This window comes from Triturus cristatus, chromosome 4_1 (genome assembly GCF_964204655.1).
Source record: "Triturus cristatus chromosome 4_1, aTriCri1.1, whole genome shotgun sequence".
Lineage (NCBI taxonomy): Eukaryota > Metazoa > Chordata > Amphibia > Caudata > Salamandridae > Triturus > Triturus cristatus.
This window is the reverse complement of record NC_140585.1, coordinates 910,885,101-910,905,532: the sequence shown is the minus strand read 5'-3', so window position 1 is coordinate 910,905,532 and position 20,432 is coordinate 910,885,101. Positions and strand designations below refer to the sequence as shown.

At 43.7% G+C, this 20,432-nt stretch overlaps 1 protein-coding gene across 2 annotated transcripts in view; it reads left to right on the top strand.

Moving 5' to 3' along the window:
• Positions 1-20,432, top strand: part of RBM28 (RNA binding motif protein 28) — an 88,153-nt gene that overhangs the window by 43,055 nt on the left and 24,666 nt on the right. For both annotated transcript variants that reach the window (XM_085653691.1, XM_085653690.1), the window contains exons 11-14: positions 4,640-4,713; positions 6,170-6,305; positions 14,170-14,234; positions 18,931-19,089. In XM_085653691.1, coding sequence (XP_085509817.1) covers positions 4,640-4,713; positions 6,170-6,305; positions 14,170-14,234; positions 18,931-19,089 — 434 coding nt within the window. The remainder of the gene's footprint in view (positions 1-4,639; positions 4,714-6,169; positions 6,306-14,169; positions 14,235-18,930; positions 19,090-20,432) is intronic.

Sequence of the window (20,432 nt, the reverse complement as noted above, 5' to 3'; positions counted from 1 at the left end):
ATAAAAAAGTTTCATTCATGGGGCCTTCAAGGGAAATGCATATACTAACCAAATTTCCCACCAATGTAATTTTTTTTTAGGGAAAATAACCCTCTGCCACTTCTCACCCTTTTCCACACTATTATTCCCTCTTTGCCTGTAATTTCACTACATCCCCCATTCCTTACTTGATGCCGTAGTTATTTTTATAACTTCAACTCAGCCCACAGCTAGTCCGGCTCCTGCTTTGTTTTGCTTACATCTGTGCCTCCTACCAGATTAATCCAACTAGCTACCAAAGAATTGGCAGAACTCCCCAGTGTCGTGTTCAGTGTGCCACAACATTGTGATGGCATTGTTGTCAAAAGAGCGATTATTGGCAATAATAAGATTTTGGTGTTAAAAATCTTTTTCTATTTTTCGTATAATGTAGGTGCTCCTTACCTATTTTAAATATAAATGTTGATTTTGAATCAGGTGTTTTTGTTTTTTAATTTAACAAAAGCACTTAACATTTATTTTGATTAAAAAAAGAATTAACAGTTTACTGTTCCTTTAAAATCCTAAACCTGTTTTGGGACGTTCGTTACAGAGTGCTTCCAGCAGTGACTTTATTGCCAGCAAGATTGTTGTCTGGTGATGTCATTTACCGCAGTTGGGAATACTGCATGCAACTTGTGCAGTTTCATGGCGTGTCTGTAAATGACAGTAAACATGTCAAGACTTGGCTAGCACAATCCCTATATGTGCAGTGGAAGTTTCTAGGGCTCAAACATTAAAAATATTTCTGCATAGTTTTGTCCTAGGTAGGTTTACTGAGCTGCTGTGTGTTTGGCAGCCTACTAAAGAGTTTGATCATTTCGTGCTCTTCCAGTGATAGATATAGAGTGGTCACTTTGTTCTAGTGACATGTGCAGTACACCCGTGTCCAGGTAACCCTCTTTTGCTTAAAAATAAGTAGGATCACCCATAAGTGATAATAGGCGTTTCTGTAGAACTGTATGCAAAAGGTAGTTTGAAGGTTGTGAACTAGTTTGAATGTCTGATTGTCTAAATTGGTGGAGTAGCATTCTCGTGACAACCTTGAAGAATCTAGTTGCATCAATTATTTTTTAGCAATTAGAATTTTCTCAAGAAACAGTACTATTCATTCCCCCTAAGAAATATATTTTTCTGTAAGGGCTGGTATTTCTGAAGAATCTGCCACATCAGCACCAGTTTACTGGTGAGGCTAACAGAAGGAACTTGAACTGAAAACAGACTTTATTCAATTAGACTGCTGCTGTGATGTACGGTTGAGCCGTGCTGTAACCAAAAGAAATAAAACCTCATGGGTAAACAGAACCAGAACCCTTTTGGGCTGAGAAATTTTAAATTCTTGGTTGCCTATTTGTTTAGTATTACGGTACTAGACATTTTTTGCCTACACCACCTCAACAAGCCACCTTCAACAAAGATATTCAGTGAATTATGGGACGAGCCCATTGTCACTCTTAAATCAATGTTATCTTTGTATGGCTGTCTTCTATGGAGTTCGACAATGCTTTACTCCACAAAGCCATCCTTTGCCGCATTTCCACCCATTTGCTGAAAGCAGTAACTTATTTTCCTCTCTCCATTGTTTTATTTCTTCTTCTACATTAAGAGACCCCAACCTTTTCTGTAGTGAGAGCTGCTTCATATCTGTGATAATCATCGTGAGCCACTGAAGGCTAAGCAACTCTCTCATTGTTACAAGACGCCCCACGTCCAGCTTAATTGACTTTAAGCCTAATGTCCATAGAGCTAGATGATATGGTTTGAACAAAATACTTTGACTACTAGGGGCACTTTGACAGAGCTGCCATGTGTGTCACTGAGTGTGTGGTGTTGGGGGATGTGTGAACAAGTGTACGTATGAGTGGGATATATGTGAATGGGTGACTGAGAGACTGTGTTGTATGTACTTGAGGCACAGAAAATACCTTTTGCCATATATTGCCCCATTACATGTATAACACAAATGGGGGAAATTTAAAGTGCAGAAATATGTTCAGCAAAAAATTTCAGAATATGGAACATTTTTCTGCACTTTGAATTTCTCCAACTTAAAATAATGGCTGTATTTTTCACTTATATGGCACTGTTGTGGGAACATTATACTGAAGAGTTAACTTGGTTTATATGTATTCCATAAAACTCATCATTTACATTTTCTCCCATTCTCACGTGTCACATTTACAAACAGCAAGCATCTTGCTCCCAGTGGCCTGTAGACATGGTGCCGTATTTGTAACAGAAAAATACATTTGTTTAAATGGGAGGAATTTTAAGTGAATAAACATGCTTCATAAAACATTAGGACACATTTGGCTTAATTGAAAGTAGAAAAAGACATTAATACTTGATGTTTCATAGAAAGTTTTTTTCATTTTAAATTTTAAATAAAATGACAATTATTTAGTAATAAATATGGTACAGTGTCTACTGGCCACTGGGAACAAAAATTCTACTGCTTGTAAATGCAACATTTAGAAATGGGAAAAAATTAAAATGAAAAGTTAATCATTAAGGTAACGTTTTTTCATTTTGATTTTCTACCATTCAGAAACATAATTTTGTTCCCCGGCTCCAATATTGAGTTGACAAGGACTTTTATTTAAGAGTTAAATGCTTCAGTGCTTCACCTCTATGACCCAGCCTGGGACAAAAATCTGACTAAGCACTGCTCATTATCAGGCTCTTTTATCTGCAGCCTGATGATAACTTAAAGTAAACACGGCATTCCCTAAAGGTTAAAAGAAAAATGTGATCCTGAGCTTATTTTAAAATGAACTCAAGGCTGCTGAGCTACTTTGGAGGTGTCTGGGAGCTACAGGTAGCCTGCAATAGACTGGTTGGATACACCTGTTCTACATCCATCAATTTTCGTGTCCCAGGCTATCTTTTATTTGTCCTTGCAAGTATTCCAGTTAATATAGTGCTTTTTTTATTGAATGTGTGTTAGCCTGGATTTGCGTCCTTGGTTATTTCTTTTAAATGGTTGTTCTGTTGATCCTCTGTCCCAAAAATGTTCACTTACCTGTTCTGATATGTTAAGCCGTCTAATACATTTGAGGAATCTGTTTTTCAAACATAAGATTGATGGATGCTGGATTTGAGGTCTGGCTTGAGGAGATTATGTTGTCCTACACTGCTTCTTTGTGGTAAATCAAAGATCCACAGTGCAGAAAAGTCCGACATTTGTGTATTTTTATTTAAATATCGTCACTTTAGCCTTTCCATATACACTCCTTGATGGTCCGAATTCCTAGGACCAGTGAGATGACTCCTGATGTAGGAAAGAACATGCAGCATGCAACTGCAGTGATTAGTTATTCTTTCATCATCCCTGTTTGGTTGTCTGTAATGTATTTTCCTCTGTGCTCTAGAGGAATTCATTTTACAAAAATGTTAATTTAAACTATCCAGCCAGTGTCAGATTAGATGTGTATGTATGCCAGGCCACAAAAAAATCTTCTGTTTATTTATTTTTATTTATTAATTTATTTATTTGCAAAGTTTTATATAGCGCTGGCTAGACCCATAGGTATCGGATCGCTTTACAAGAGCCTCAGCAAGCTAAAGATTACTTAATTACTTCAGTTACAGATTCCAAGTATAGACATCAGAGAAAGATAGAGGGAAGGGAACCTAATGGGGAGGCGAGGAAAACCATGTCAGCTGTCCGGCTGGGTAGGTGACAGCCGAGGGGGTGAACCAGGGCCAAACTCCTCTATAGCTGCATAGGACAGCTCCACCGGGCATCGGCCAAGGTTGTTCGGACTCCGCGGTGAGAACAGACAGTCGAAAAACATGCCATTACACGATAACATAAGTTATTTTCGCGCCTCGTAGCAAAGACAAAACATCTTATGTGGAATGGAAGGTAGAGGGGAAAAGGTAAACGGGGGAAAAAGAAATGCAGATAGCGTCAGGCAGACCATGGGAGGGGGAAGGGACTTCAGGGAAAACATGCAGTCAAAGTGAAAGATAGACAAGCCTGTGAAGCTCCGTTAAGAGCAATGTCCGATGTCTGGCTGGGTCAGGGCCGGCTTTCGAGAAGGTGGTGCCCTGTGCAACAATCTCTGTTGGTGCCCCCTCTCCCCACCCATCAAACTATGCATTTTTTTTCTTTGGTGCGGTCTGTAATTTCACGGCAGTGTACCGCATAATTTTCCATAGTCATAATTTTTGTTGGCCTATATGTGACGATTATTCTGTCTTCAGAGCTGTCAACCATGTACAGTTGACAAGTGCTCCAACTGAACTCCTTAACAGGTAGGGCAGTGGACATGGGTTGGATGATAACACTGAATGCCCACTGCTTAATTAGCGAAGTCACCGTGAGTCCTCCCCTCGTCATAGCTGTGACTCCAAGTCCTGGTTATTAAAATTAACTTGAAGAAATGAAAGGTGTGGCATTGTACCCGCACAAGCTTCTTCTAAAAAATGAGTTTCTCATTTTTACTACTCCTTACCTAGCTATTACCAGCTGTCTGGTGCTCACGTGTCTCTGTACTTTAAGGTAGACACAGGCAAAAACATTGAATGGAATGCCGGTTTTCCAGACATTGGAGCATCTATGGCCTTGTAGAGAATTAGAATTGGAGAGCTGAACTAGATATATTCTCTTTTTCAGGTTGTGCCTTTGCCCAGTTTGTGGATAAAGAATCTGCTCAGAAATGTATGGAGGCAGCACGCGATGAATCACTGGTAAGGTATAACGTTGCTGAAACGATTTTTCATCAGTCATGCTTGAAGTGTAAGAGCATATGAATCTTACTTTCATGTAAGATCGTTATTGCCCATTTTGCCCACCTAACATGGTCTAAAGATATATCTTGGAAAGTGCTCTTTAAATTATGTCTTTGCCTTTTTTTAAAGCAAGGATCATGTTGAGCTCCCTGGTTATATTCTGTATGATAAATTCATAGTTGCTGCTCAGTATAATATACAACATGTAGTTCTCCCTTTTTCTGTCAGACCGTTCCTCTGAGCAATGCTTCCTGCATTGGTTTTCGCTACTTCCTCTAAAACTGAATCACAAGGAAAAAATAAGCAAGGTTCTGTGAATTTTCCTGTCACATAGGGAAATATTGTACAAGAATCTGAATGCCTTAGTGGGGTACAATAGCCTGCATTTGTGCATAGCAGAATCTTTTGCATGCTCTTTAATGGATTATGCTGCTTAGGTGTTTGGAATACAGGAGTTTATGTGCCTGCTTCTTATTCCTGTGCCAGCTTGTCAATTTTGTGTTTGTCCCTTAGAGCATTACCTCTTGGCTTCCACTGTTTGCTTTTCGAGTATTGCCTTTTTCTTCTGGGTTAAGCATTAAATGTGTGTATGTTTTTCAAGCTGAATTCCTAGTGTAATTCTCTGCACTCATTGTTTCTCCCTGTCAGTGTATTTCTTCCCATTTCTTCCTAGATCTCTGTGTTGCTTCGCCCACATCACCATCCTGCTTTCTTCCCTTTGTTGCTTCCTCTCCACCTCAAACTGCTGTGTTGCTTGCTCCCAACCCTGTGATGCTTCCACATCTCTCTTGCTTCCTCCTGTGTTGCTTAGGCATCCATGTTGCATCCGTGCCTCCCATCCTTCTCCCCATGTATGCTTTAAAGAAAAAAAACACGATTTTGCACCTTTTATTTTCATTTTAGAGACTGAACCAACTTGGTTCAGTAACTGAAAAGTAAACCAAAAATAAAGCACCTGCATTATTTTGTGGGCGAGCACATGGATGGTGTGCACACCTACAACATGACGCAGGCGTCCTTGTCGATTACTTTTTAAAATGATTTTAAAACTTTAACCATGCTGCCCAGCATATTGTGATGCTGTGCAGCATGGCTGAAAACCATTGACAGACCAATAGGTCCCAACGGCATGCTGGTGCACTCTGTTTATGAAATGTGAATGCTTGCTCCATAGGCTGCAGGCATTGAATTAATAGGATTGAGTGCTCTATCTGATATGGGAGAAGATAAGGATGGATACTTTTAGGCATCAGGCTAGTTGACCACATGAAAGTTGGTGCTACCCATGATGGACGTTTCCATTCATTATTGTGGACCCCCAAAGGAATTTTACTTGTTTGCTTTTGCTATGAGGCACTCCATGATCTAGATTGTTGCCCTGAAGAGTGAAATGTTTACCCTATCTTTGTTCCAGGGAGGAGGCTTAAAGCTCGATGGACGGAAGCTAGTGGTAGATTTGGCTGTCACCCGCGAAGAAGCTAAGAAACTGCAAGATAAGAAGACCAAAAAGGCAACTGGGACAAGGAACTTGTACCTTGCTAGAGAGGGAAGTAAGTGATGTGTTACTTGGTGCAATGATATAATTTATAGTTTCAGAGTGAGAGTTTGTGAAGTTACTAAACACGCCGGCCTCGGAGCAAACCGGGTTCTAGAAACCCACCCTTTTTATTTAAAATATGGAACGCTAATCCTTGGGTGCCTCACATTCATGTTTTCTACCTGATCAAAATGTCCTCCGTGACATTTTGTCAAAGTTTACTAGTTGTTTTGTGCCTTTGCCTTTTGTTAGGCTAGTGCGTGTTGTCCATGGTGTTGAACGTGTTTTATCTGCCTTCTTATTTCATACTGTCAGGAAATTTCTCCAGCAAGGTGATGGGTTTGAGGTCCTGCCATTTCAATGAAAAGAGGAGGTGTTGGAAGCTGGCTCTCTGTGATATATCAATAAATTGAATGCCGTGTAAAGTGTAAGGGGTTCCCTTAAGGGTGGACGGGGGCTTGCTATGCACTCCCAAAGTGCTCTATTAGAGGGTAGTGTGGTCGAACAGCCTTCGGCTTAACACAGAGTAGAGCAAGATATTTGCAAAATACAGATCATGATTAATAAATGACAGCATGACTCAATAAGGAGATCCACAATAAATAATAAAAACACCAAGTACCTTTATAGATGATTTGGCATCAGTGAAAAATCATTCAGGTTAGTATGTTTTTAAAATATGAACTCTTTTCTCTTTAAAAAAGTGGACACTGAAATTTCTGGGTTCTGCAATGTTATCCTATGGAAGGAAGAACCAATCTCCAGGAGTTAAGATGAGTGGTGTGCAAGGTCCAAAGCGGTACCAAAAGTACAACCAGCGGCAGGAGGGTGGCCGGGTGCAAATCAGCGTCAGGAGCCCAGTGTGTTTCAATGGGGATAGGTGTGAGAAGCTGGCCTGGTATATGATGTCCACTATTGTAAGTGGGCATCTTGCACCAGTCCAGACAACCCTTATGGTGATTTAAGAAATCTTAGACAACCTTAGCTCTTCAAGTGGTAGCTGTGAAGAGCAGCCTTCAGGCTTAGTCTTGAAGGAGTGTAAAGGAGCTTGTTTTACCAGAATGCAATCTTATAGTATAGACTCAATGAAAAAGAACCACACAAAGTATTTATAAAAATATGTATTTGCTATATAACTCTATCTAGTTAGTTACATTTACTCCTACACGGAGATCACACAATACTTTAGCAAAGAAATCACAGTAAATAGAACTAATTCACAGTGGGCCCCGAGGGTGGCGAGACCAAACCATATACTAAGAAGTGGTATAAGAACCATGACTCGAGTCAGGACAATATCGTCGAGAAGACGTAGAATCTCTGGGGAACCAAGGAACCATCCAAGGTAAGTAGATGGGGACTCCACGGAGAGCGTGTGCAGTATGGGAACACGACCGCGGGCTCCGCTCAACTCTACTTGTAAGTCGCTGTTGGATTTTTAAAGAATAACGACCCTTCCCAGTGGACCCTGAAGAAACTCTGTTGTAGACAGAAGATTGGAGAGCCACCTCACCCGTGGATACCCTAGTACCCACGTTACCTATAACAGGAAAGCCAAGTGCATAGGGGTGAAGTGATGTAGCAAAAATCGTCATTGAACCCAATGGAGGACTTCAGGAAAGTGCCACTGCTTGAAGAGGAGAAAGTGTCTGTGGGAATCCAAACGTGTATTCTTGGTGAAGAGTACCTGAAAGCAGAGGGGACAGAGTCTGTCACTCTGGAGTGACCAGGAGACTTGGAAGACTAATGCCCTTCGATGTTGGGTGCTTCAGGGATGATGTCTATGACCTTGACTCTGCAGCTGTGGGGACCAGGCGATGCAGAGGATGACCAGGAGCCAGATACGAGCTGTCCCATGAAGGATGTCGTGTGCTGAGGGGTCGGTGTCCGGCGGGAGCACCAACAAGTTTTGGCAAATTCAAACCATGCAGGAAGTCAAGAAAGTACAATGGTGGGACCAGCAAGGTCCAAGAGATTCACCAAAAGCAGGGGAGTAAGGGCTAGCCCCATGCAATCAGGGGACCCCAAAGAAGTTGGAGATGACCCTCCACAGGACCCACAGGCCGAGGCACTGGAGTCGCAAGTGGACCTTTGGCAGTTTACCAAAGCAGCAGGGCACGCTGCACACAATGTGATGTAGCTGAAGATCTTCATAGAAGAAGTTGCCAGAGGTTGGGGCTACTTGGAGCCCAATGTACTTGTTGCAAAGTTGCCAACAAGCCTTTGCTCTTGCAAAAGTATGCAGTGCACAGGGGTTCAGTTATTACAACCCCCACGATGGATGCAGGCCTCAAACTTGGTGAGAGGACAGCTCGGGCATCGAGGCACGTAGAAAACCACCTGTGTTGCTGAACCCTTCGGAGTCCGCAGGAGCTCGGGATCAGCAGACCGGTCAGTAGTGTTGAGGTGCCTGCGAATGCAGGGAAGTGACTCATTCACTTCATGGGAGATTTCTTCAAGTGTCTTTGATGCTTCACAGGCCTTGGAGGGTTTCTGTACGAAGCACAGACACAGAAGATGCAGCAGACCAGCAGGGAGACTAATTCTGGCCCTCACGAAGTCCAGCGAAGTCTAGAGTGTCCAGACGGTCGAAGTTGAAGTGGTATTGGAATTAAATTTTATCACACGACGGATATAGGGACCTACACCCAGTTAAGACCTTAAGTACTCTAGGGAAAGGGTTGAGATGATTCAGGGGACCCGCACAGTTGAGGGTCTGGACAAGGGGGAGTTAATCCCATGTCCATTGTCACGCCAGAGCGGAAGCCAACGGCTCCCAGGACTGGTTTAAACTGGACTATGCACAGGGACACCAAAAATGCCCCTCATGCAGCCTTTCTGGCGTGGGCAAGCGCACCTACCCAGCCCTAATACACTAGATCCTGTCTGGGAGGTGGTCACATCTCCCTGTGACAGGATGCCTATTGTTCCACCTTCCTCTGCTCTAGCTTGGCTCAGCAGCAGGAGGGCAGAAATGTGTCGGCAGCAACCATTTTGTGCTGTCCTGGTCAAGAAGGCTGGTACTGAGAACACGGAGAGCCTAATGGAGGGTTCTTCCAGTGCTTGGGATCATGATTCCAACATGTTTGATACCAAATATGATAGGTTTCGTTGCACCCAGTTTTTAGATGGTCCTCGTGTAATTACACGGTGCCCCTCTATATAGTATATGGCTGCTTCACTGACCACCCGGGAGAATGGACTCCGTAGGCTGCAGAGATGTTCTGCTCATGCAGGGGCACCCTCTCACTTAGAACTAAGCCCCCTGCCTTCAGGATTGTAAAGGCCTGCTATAGGGGGGACTTTTTAAGTGCAGTGACCCTTAGATATAGTAAACCTATAGCTTTAGTAACTGGTGCATGCACCTACTTACACAGGCTGCAATGGCAAGCCTGTAATTTCGTTTTGCATGGTCTCTCATGGTTGGCATAATGCCTGCTTCAGCCCATGAGATACCTCTGGAATACCTATGCCCTGTGTACATGGGTACCGTATACTAGGGACTGATAAGAGTACCCCAGTATCCAATCTGGAATTGTAACTAGGTACTAACAAAACTGTTTTAGGGGGGAAGTAGATAGACTGGGGTCCTGATTAGCAGGCTCCCAGTCAGACTAGTCAAAAACAGCATCATATCAAGGAAAAAGTGGGGGTAAGCATAAGAAACAGATTCTTCTTTCCTACAATCGGTCACTGTAAAAAGAGGCTGCAGGCTCTGGCTAGAAAGCCAGTTTGGCTGAACCAGCAAGTTGTCTCAGGCCTTGCGATGCTTGGGGACGGGGACACACCTTTGATCCTCCTCTCCAAGGCCCAGCAGCGACTGGTGTGGGAATGTCCTTAGGCGTCAGGTTTTTCCTTACCGGAGCAGTTGCGGTTGAGGAGGCCTGCGTGCAGAGGCTGCAGGCGACGTCGGAGAGAGGTGAAACCATAATGAACCTGAGCTCTGGAGGGCTGGGGCACATTGTTGGCACCATTGGCCCACTTCAACTCGGGCCAGAGGCGAAGGGTGCAATGGTGACTTCAGGTGTGGCGTTTTGGCGGTTCCGGAGGCCTCAGTCTCTTCTCTTTTGGAGATTCTTAGAACAGGTCCGCTGTTCACAGGAGATCTGGAGTCTTTTTTGAAGGCAGGCAGTCTTCCCAGATTTCTGGAGTCACAGCTGTAGGACGAGTTGAGTTTGGGACCTTTTTTGATGAGGGATGCAGACAGCCCGGCAGGGTTGGTGCCAGGTCAGCTACTGCTTCTCAGCTTTTGCGGCTCTTCGGGGTCCTCTCTCTTAGTTTGGCAGGATCTGCTTCTCTGGTGCCAGAAATCTCCCTAAATACTGAGTTTATGGGCGTTAGTGGAGTGTAGGGCATTAGACAATTGACTACCTACCCTTGGTGTCACTACGCACCCTATATTACCACTTCCTGTGGGAAGTGGGTATAACCTTGTCCTAGAATTCCCAAGTATACCATCCCAAATACGGCTACTTCTAAAAACCCGTGTCCACTTCACTGTAGCCCACCTTAGGGGTGGTATTGGCCTGGAGGTGGCACGCCTTTCTGACTAACTAATCTTGCTGCCTGTCCAGGGACCTAGGGGGCTCTGGATAGGTGGGGTGGCATCCTCTGCTGTGAGGGGAGGCAGATTTTCATTCCAAAGGCGGTAGCTGCTTTGAAGCTTGCCGGCTCAAGGAGGCTAATCAGAAGGTCATCCTGTGGGTGGGGTGTTACACCCTCTCTCTGGACAGGCTTAGGAGGTCAGAACAGCGTCTCAGGTGGCAGGCTGGCAGAAACCAGTCAGCAAAGACACCTGAGACTGGTAGGTTTTCAGGGGGCCCTCTTTAGTACCTCAGGCCTTAGGAACCAGGGTAACATTTATTAGGGACTTTTAGAGGGGGGCTAAAGATTTTGTGAATTGGGGGGTCAATTGTACAGTTTTACAGTTGTACAGTTTGGGAAGGAGCTCTGGCACTGGGGACCTTTTTGACATGGCCCCCCACACGTTGTGCCTAGTACATGATGTTCCCAAAACTTTACAATTGTTCCCCCAATTTGAAAAACCTTTAACACCCTCTGTAAGTCCCTAGTAAATGGTACCCTGGCACCTAGGGCCTTAGGTACTAAAGAGGATCCCTATGGGCTGCAGCATGAGTTGTGCCACTCTAAGGGACCCCTCACCAAGTACATGCAAGACTGCCATCGCAGGCTGCATGCCTTAGTGCAGACAAAAGTGCAAACATGACATGTCACACATCCCTGTGTGCCATGTCCCCTAACACTGCATGTGATATTTGTAAGTCTCCCCTACAGCAGGCCCTAAGGCAGGGTGCTGAATATTACATGTGAAGGCATACCTGCAAGAGCAAATATGCCCCAGTGCTGATCAGTTCTATTACTTCCAGTACAAGTGATCAGAAAAGCCATTTTAAAACATGTGCTGGGCACTGCCCCAAACGAGATCCCCAGCTACATGATGGTTTCACTGAATATAGGGCTGTTTGGTATCAAACACCTCATATTAATCAGGAAGCCCAGAACAAAAGCATATCCAGGAAGAGGCTGCAACACCCCTGCCACAGGATGACCTGCTGATTAGGCTGGCAAGCTTCAAAGAAACTGGAAAGGAAAGTTAGCTAGTCTGGTAGGTACCGCGATTTTTCAAAAGTAACCATCTTTGTGATGGCATACTTAGGAATTCTGGGACAGGGTTATACTTGCTTCCCACAGAAGACCTAAGAAGAGACAGGACACTGAAGAGCCGCGAAAGCAGAGCGAAGAGGAGCAGCTGAACTGGTACCAACCCTGCCAGCCTGTTTATGCCCTTTGTCGAAAGCATCACCCAAATCGACTCGTTCTGCAGCTGTTAACTCCAGAAACATGGGTGGACCGCCTGCTTTTGAAAAAGACTCAAGACCTCCTGTGAACAAGCGGACCTGTTCTAAAGAAACTCCACAAGAAGACTCTGAGGACTCTAGAATCGCCAAAACCCAACACCCGAAGCCACCACTGTACCTGTCACCTCCAGCCTGAGTTGAAGTGGGCCAACTGTGCCAACAAGGTTGCTTAGCCCTCCAGAGCTCGAGTTCATCGGTGTTTCACCCCTCCTGAACTCCCTGATGTCGCCTGCACACAGACCCCCCTCGACTGCGACTACTCCAGTAACGAAAAACCTGACGCCTAAGGACACTTCTGCACCCGTTGCCCCTTGGCCTTGTAGAAGAGGACCAACGGTGTCCTCCCTGCCGCCTCCCTGAGCATCGCAAGGCTTGAGCCCACTTGCTGGGTCAGCCCGGCTGGCTTCCTAGCCAGAGGTTGCATGCAGCCTCTTTTTACAGTGACTGATCCCCCCCATTGAAACGCATTGGGCTCCTGACGCTGTTTCGCTACCTACACCCGGCCGCCCGTGTGCCACTGGTTGTGTACTGTTGGTGCCGCCTTGGCCCTTGCCCACCGTTTACCTGAACTCCTGGAGATTGGTCCTGTAAGTCCTGTAAGTACTGTACCTGTTTGCAGAACTTGTTCATTCTTCCATATGATAACATTGCAGAACTCAGAAATTGCAGTGTCCACTTTTTAATCTGAAAATAATTTATGTTTAAAAACGTACTTAACCTAAACGATTTTTCTCTGATGCCTATATAAAGGTACTTGCTATTTTTTATAAATTGTTGTGGATGTCCTCCTTAAGTGATGTAGGTCCTTTATTGATCATTTTGTGTATTTGCAAATGTCTTGCACTGCTCTTTGTTAAGCTTTAGGCTGCTCAACCACATTACCCCCTTATAGAGGACATTGGGATTGCATAGCATGCCCCTTGTCCACTCATAAGGGAACCCCTGTACTGTTTACATGGTATGTTAGATTCTTGATATATCACATAAAGAGCCCGCTTCCCACACATTGTGTCTGAGGACTTAGTGAATACTGTAAAATTTCACATTGGTTGTTCTTTCCACACATTGCATCTTTATCATATACCTGATTTAAAGAAATGTGCTGCTTACAACACTTTGCCCTGACAACACTGCTGTAAGGGACAAATTGCCTCTTACAGCAGTGCTACATTTCCTCCCCAATCCCCATCTATCATTGGCAATACCTACTAATAATCCATAAAATAGTTGCAGGAGGAGCCCTACAATCCCACTCAAGAAACCTCAGCACCTTTGGAAAGAATTAAAAAGTTCTGGTAGAGGGCTTATACCACACTGTCCATTTTCCCCCCAAAAGCCATCCAATGTCCCCAGCCCCACTCTGGGATCTACTTTCACTTTGTAGCATTTTTATGACTGCTTGTCCCCTGTGTCTGCTATTGTGGCTTAACTTACTTGTTTTCCATGCAGTCCCTTAGCCTTAGTCTTTTTTCATATTCAATTTATGTAGTAGAAGACTTTCAATAAGTTGATGAATTTGATGAAATTAAACCAGTAATACAAACAGCATTTTGTACAATATGAGCAGGGATCAAATAGAGGAAGGCTGTAAATTGGGGTGCTGTCGGACAGCCCTAGCCTTGTTAATTTTATTTGACCTGAATCTCACTAATTCGCTGTCAAATCACTGTCTGACCTGAAATCCTTAATTCAATTACAGTTTTGATGGATTTGCCTTTTAAACTTCTTTTGCTACCTACTGTTTTGCTGCTCTCTTTCGTACGTATGGTGAAGACCAATGTGTGTTTGATGAAGAAATGTAAGATTAACAGTGAACAGATGTGTTGGTGTGTTTGAGAGAATGTTTTGTACTCAATTGGGACAAGCAGTAGTGCAATTGGAGTCTTCTCTTTCCATCGTGTTCATAAGACCCATGTCAGCAGCCTTTGGCATATGTAAACCTATTTTGAATGTTATCCTTTTAACCTTCTTCGTCCTTTTTTTGTTTCTTACCTGCAGTGATTCGTGCTGGTACAAAAGCTGCAGAAGGACTGAGTGCTGCTGACCTTGACAAAAGAGCACGAGTAAGTGCAGAGCTCACATCACTCTTCTCATTGTGCCACAGGAGCCATTTCACTGTGTTGGAATATATTCAGTACTGCAGATCTAGAGACCAGGCATTTGGTTTAGGAATGGGTTAGTGAGATGAGGTTGAAAAACAGTTTGTAATGCTTTTTTTTTGGTTTTTTTTCATTCTCTGTAGTGATATTATTCTTAAAATGCATTAGTGCACTTTACAGGTAACAATAGAAGCTTACAAGAGTGGTACTGGGTTGCTGGGATTGAGAGGATTACAATAACAGATTCAACTAATGGGTTGTGGGAAGGAACAAAACAATTTCAGTGGCATACTTGCAAGGTTAGCTGAGAAGTCGGAATAGGTGCACTTACAGAAGGCAAGATGTTCTGTCTGTGACCTGAGCAGAAGCAAGATTGTGCTTGTTGTGGGGCCAGTGAAGTACTGTTTTATTGCTAGAGATCGTATCTGATTTGGGGCTTCCAGTTAAAGTGTATTTTCTTCAACTCTCCTTTGCCTTTCTGAAATAGTTAGTACTGATGCCAGTTAAGAGTGGTGTAGAAGTACAGAACCTTGTGAGTTAGTCAACAGAGTTTAAACTTTATTCTAGTCCTGATTGGAAGCCAATGTTCTTTAACACTGAAGATAGGTGATTGAGTTTTATCTTTGTAGCTATTAGTAGAGTGTGATGTGAAAGACTGCCTTAAGCGCGGTGAGCTGTGTCTAGGACACACTGGCTAGAATTGTGATGACAAAGGCCAAGGTCAAGTAAGAAATAAGTGCATGCGCTGCCATTTTCAACTGATTGGGTGTTAAAAGGTGCTTATTTTTTAAAGTGAGTAGAGGATAGTTTACGGATTTGGCAATGTGCATGATTTTTGGATGGAATTAAAGTGTAAACAATGGTGACGCTGAAGGATTTCACAGATGGGTAGAGAGATGTGTGGTAATATTTGAGTTTGTTAAGAAGAGTAGTGCCAAGTTTTGGCTTGAGAAGACTACATTGATTTATTTATTTTTGTCAGGTATTGTATGACATCCACCGCTGTATTTTTTTAACCAGCATGTGAGGGTGAAGATAGCATGTGTAAGGTCTTTAATTGCAACTTTGTTTTTTCGACATATTGATGTATTGTGACACCAAAACCCCTCACTATTTAGCAAAATGTTTTTGTTGCAGTAGTCCCCCCCCCCCCCCCCCCCACACACACACACACACACACACACACACGTTTTTCCTGGCATTTGATGCAACTTTGACTGAAGTGCACTGGGCTCCGGCTAAACAGGTCCTCAGTGCCAGTGTTCTTTCCCCAAAACAAGGCCACTGGTCATTTGATCCCCAAGTGACCAGGCCTTTAGCACCTCTGTAAGTCCCTAGTAAGTGGTACCTCTGGTACCTAGGGCATGGGTACTAAAGAGGGTCCCTAAGAGCTGCAGCATATCTTGTGCCATTCTAAGGGACCCAGCACAAAACTCATACAGACTGACACTGCAGGCTGTGTGTCAGGGTGCTCTAAGATGTGAAACATGACATGTCACACACGTGTGCCATGGCCCCTTACACTGCACGTAATATTTGTAAGTCACCCCTACAGAAGGCCTTCCAGCCCTAAGGCAGGGGGCATTATATTACGTGAGGACATATCTGCATGAGCAGGTATACCCCTGTGCCGGCCAGTTCAATTACTGCCAGTACAAGTGACCTGGGAAGCCATTTTAAGTACATGTGCTGTACACTGTACAAAAACGAGTTCCCCAGCTATGTGATGGCTTCACTGAAACTAGAGATGTTTGCTATCAAACATCTTGTATTAATAAACCCACATGTAATCCAGTGATGGATTTATTAATACATGCACCCAGAGGGCACCGTAGACGTACCCCCTGAAAACCTAACAACTATTAGAGTGTGTTGACTGACTAGTCCTAGCCAGCCTGCCACCAGAGACTAGTTTCTGAACCCCAGGGGTGAGGGCCTTTGCGCTCAGTAGGTCAGGAACAAAGCCTGCTTGGGCAGAGGGTGTTTACACAGCCTCCCACACGATAACCTGCAAATTACCATCCCAGGCAGGGAGCTTCAAAGTACCCACCGCCAGGGCCCATTTGGTTGGCGCCTGGAGAGGTGGGAAAATTAGTAGTCAGAGAGGTGTGTTCACCTTCAGGCTAGTTCCACCCCTAAGGTGGGCTATCTGAAGAGAATATGAAAATCAGAAGTCTGCCATCTTTGTGATGGCAAACTTTGGAATTCTGGGACAGGGTTATGTCCACTTCCCACATGAAGTGGTCATCTAGGGGGCATAGTGACCCCAGGGATAAGTAGTCCATTGCCTACTACTCTACACTCCCATAACATCCCTAAATCTAGTAATTAGGGGAGCCCCTGCCACCAGGAAATCAGATCCTGATGACCAAAAGGAGGACCCAAGAGCAAGAACGGAGGAAGAAGCAACTGACTTGGTGCCAACCCTGCCGGTCTGTTCGCCTATTCCTGCCAATTGCACCAAAGTTATCTCGCTCTGTTGCTCCAAATCCTGGGAGGACTGCCAGTACTTCTCCAAAGACTCAGGAATACCCGTGGAACAGCACAGCTGTTCCCCTGCATCCTGCAGGCACCCAAGAGAGAACTGTGAGAAAAAACCCTACACAGGACAGCACCACTGAACCCGTTGCTCCAAGTCCGAGTTGAAGTGGGCCTAATGTTGACAGCGTGGTCCCCCAGCCCTCCAGAGACCAAGTCCACCTTGGATTGCCCAGCTGTGGACTTCTCTACGCCGCCTGGAGCATGTGTGCAGCCCTGCTCTACCGCGTGTGTCTCCGATGCCGAAAACCCAACGCCTCAAAGTACCTCTTCCCCTGTCGCTCCTGGCCCCTGGAGAAGAGGACCAAATGTGTTCCTACGTCCCTGAGCATCATAAGACCTGAGCCCACCTATTGGTTCAGCCCGACTGGTCTCCCAGTCCAAGCCTGCAGCCTCTTTTCACCCAGACCGATCCCCATAGACTAACATTGGGCACCTAATGCTGTTTTTCACAATTGCACCCGGGCACCTAGTACCGCTGGAGGTGACCTGCTAGTGCTGGCTTTGACCTTGCCCTGTACTCCCCTTAAGTCCTGAGGATTGGTCTCTTAATTTGCTGAAAAGAACTTGTATGCAGTACTTGTTTTTCCTCCATAGGAGAACATTGCCGCCTATAAAAATAGCACTGTCGACTTTTAAAACCTAAAAGTATTTCTCTTGTACAACGTACTTACCTGATTGTATTGATTCTGGCGCCTAAATATATATAAAGATGTGTGTTCTTTTTATAAATTGGTGTGGATCTCTTTCTTTAGTCTTGTGTACCATGTATTGACTAATGTGTCTATTTGCAGATGTCTAACACTCCTCTCATAGGTCTAAGGCTGCTCAACCACACTACCCCCTAGAAGAGCACCTTGGAATGGTTAGAAAAAGCTCCTGTCCACTTATAAGGGGATACCTGGACCCTTTATATAGTATACCAAAAAGAGTTATACTGTGCAAAGAGCCAGCTTCCTATAGTTGGTGCTAATTAAGATTTCAGAGAGGGCTCTGCATTTTTTGTGTGCAATGGATAAGGTCTGGGTCCTGATCATAACCATTTGCTTCCTATGGGAAAGATACAATGAGAACCAATTCAGAACCTTGTTGTGTAACTCCATTCTCCACTTTTAGAAGCACGTGTTGCTCAACAGCATCAAATGTTATGGAAAGGTCGATAAATATAAGTAGGCAGGAATCACTCTTGATTATTATGTGATAAATATCACCAGGCACCTTCAGGGTGTCTCTGTGCTGAATTCAGATATGAAACCTGATTGGTAGTGTGTGAGGAGATGATTAGGTTTCTCTGGCTCCTCACTAATTGCCCGCCCCTCACTGATGGCACACTCCTCATGTGAACCAGCCAAAATTGCATGCTGGTAATCATCTTCATTAGGCACCTTATGACTTATTTGATTTATGAACACTGTTCCTTGGAAAATAAAAATGTCACTTTGCTGAGGTTTTTCTGGGGCCAGCACTTAACTGAACATTTTTCTGCGTAAGTCTTAAGAAATTAAATGCAAATAAAATTAATTTGTCCTAGTATGTCACTGGAGGATGTCTGGGCCCCCTGAGAGGAACTGTACCAAACAGATGCCGGGCTTTATCAGTTGACAGATGAAATTCAAAACTGTATATTAGGTCTGCAAAATGTCAAATTGAAAATTCCCATTATTTAAACAAACATCTCAGCAAATTTCCCACTCACAAACACTGATCGTGACCCCTTTCTGCCACCTAATTTTATAAAGATCTTTTGTCAGGACAGCACATTAATATCACTGCTGCACGTTTCTGGGGAGCACACTGCACAAAATCTCCAGGACGTCTAATCCTTTCTTCAAGAAAACCTACCTCTTCCCAGTGCTTTGTGCTGGTGATGAATCTACCCATCATCTGATAAATGCAACCACCGAGTTCCCTCTCTAGATCTGGAATCCCGGCACCATGCCTACATAGCAGAGCATTTGAAATACTCCATACTACTACTCTGAAGTATGCTTGCAAATCTGTAACCATAATGAATATAACATGGAAGAACTGTTTCCTTGGTGGGATTCTTGCCCTTTTGCCTCTGTGCCCTTCTAGTGTGCTGTGACCTTTTCACGAGAGACTTTTCTTTTTACTCCGTCAGTTTGAAGACCTGAAGCGTCAAAAGCTGAAGGATCAGAACATCTTTGTCTCCAAAACCAGGCTGTGTGTGCACAACATTCCCAAGTCGGTGGACGATAAACGCCTAAGGGCACTGTTTTTGGAAGCAGCAGGTGGTGGGAAAAACGTGCGGCTTAAGGAGGTAGGATGCATGTGTTAAGTTTATCTCGTGGTGTGGTTGATCAGAAATGTCTCTTTTGTTTTGTTCCTTGTCTCTCATGTTCCACGCTGTCTTTTGTGGCTATGTTAAGTTAAAACCCTAAAATCCAAAATTATATCTGGGAGCAGAGCTGCAAGATACAGAGCTGTTAGCGTTGTTCTTAAAAAAAAAAAAAAAAAAAAAAAAAAAAAGGGGGGTTTGAATTAATTAACAATTCTAAAACTATGCTATTACGCTGTAGCGCTTCACTCTATCCTTTTTACAGTGCTCTCTTTCAAGTAGAAATGAAGCAGGGGCCCTACCTTGAGTGCTCTTGAAGCAGTGGTGAAACCAGCGCCATGACAGCAGTAAAGATCTTGAGGGTTTCTTTCAGTTCTGAGAGGTGGTACTCAGAACCTTGCTGTATAGAGCTCAAGCTCCCACCAGACTCCCACCGACCCTGTCCGCAGACTCGCATCAAGAGGCACTCCAGAACTTATGCATTGTAGACTAAGTTAATGTAACTGTAAAATGTGAAAACAAATCTATCTGGAGCACTCTGCACCTGCCATACATTAACAATCAACTGAATGTTCCTCTAAAATAAGTTCATGAAATCCAGAGCTCCAGATAAAAGCAATGACTCGCCGGAATTGTCGTCTGTGGTTGATGAGTGATCTTCATTTATGCATCATCTATTCTTTGATATTTATAAACATTTGAATATGTAATCCTCATGTGCAATATCCTGGAACACATTTCAATAGATGGAATTCTTATTTTAAAAAATTATCTCGTAAACAAAACATGCCATTTGAAGGCAACATTTTCAGTTATTTAATGGACGTAATTAAACTAAAATGTTAGTTCTATTTGAATGAAAAAGCCCAGGTTAGTTTTCCCCCCAAAAAGAAAGTTGAATTGTGAAATAGGCATCACCCGATTTATACAATAATTTTGACACGGCTTCATTGAGTAAGTCGGGTGTTTTACAGCGACAGAATGCACAGCCATGTCCCTTAAGTCATTCTTTTTCTTTTTTCACTTCATGTAGCAAAGATCCTTGAACACAACTGAACAGGTTTTATTTTTGTTTCAGTTTTAGTTTGATTAGCTTTTTATTGTAATCTGTTTGGCTTCATCTGTATTGAGACCGATCATACCAAGACCATTTACTATTTTGAAAAACATGGAGTAATGATATCTACGACTCTTTCAAAGGTTAAAATCTATTTTGCCATTAGCTTTGGGTTCAAAATTACCACATAACTAACAGTAGTTCGTCTGCCCAACCTAAGTCTATTTCTTAGTATCCCATAACATTTTTAGCACCTCTACCTGTTAAC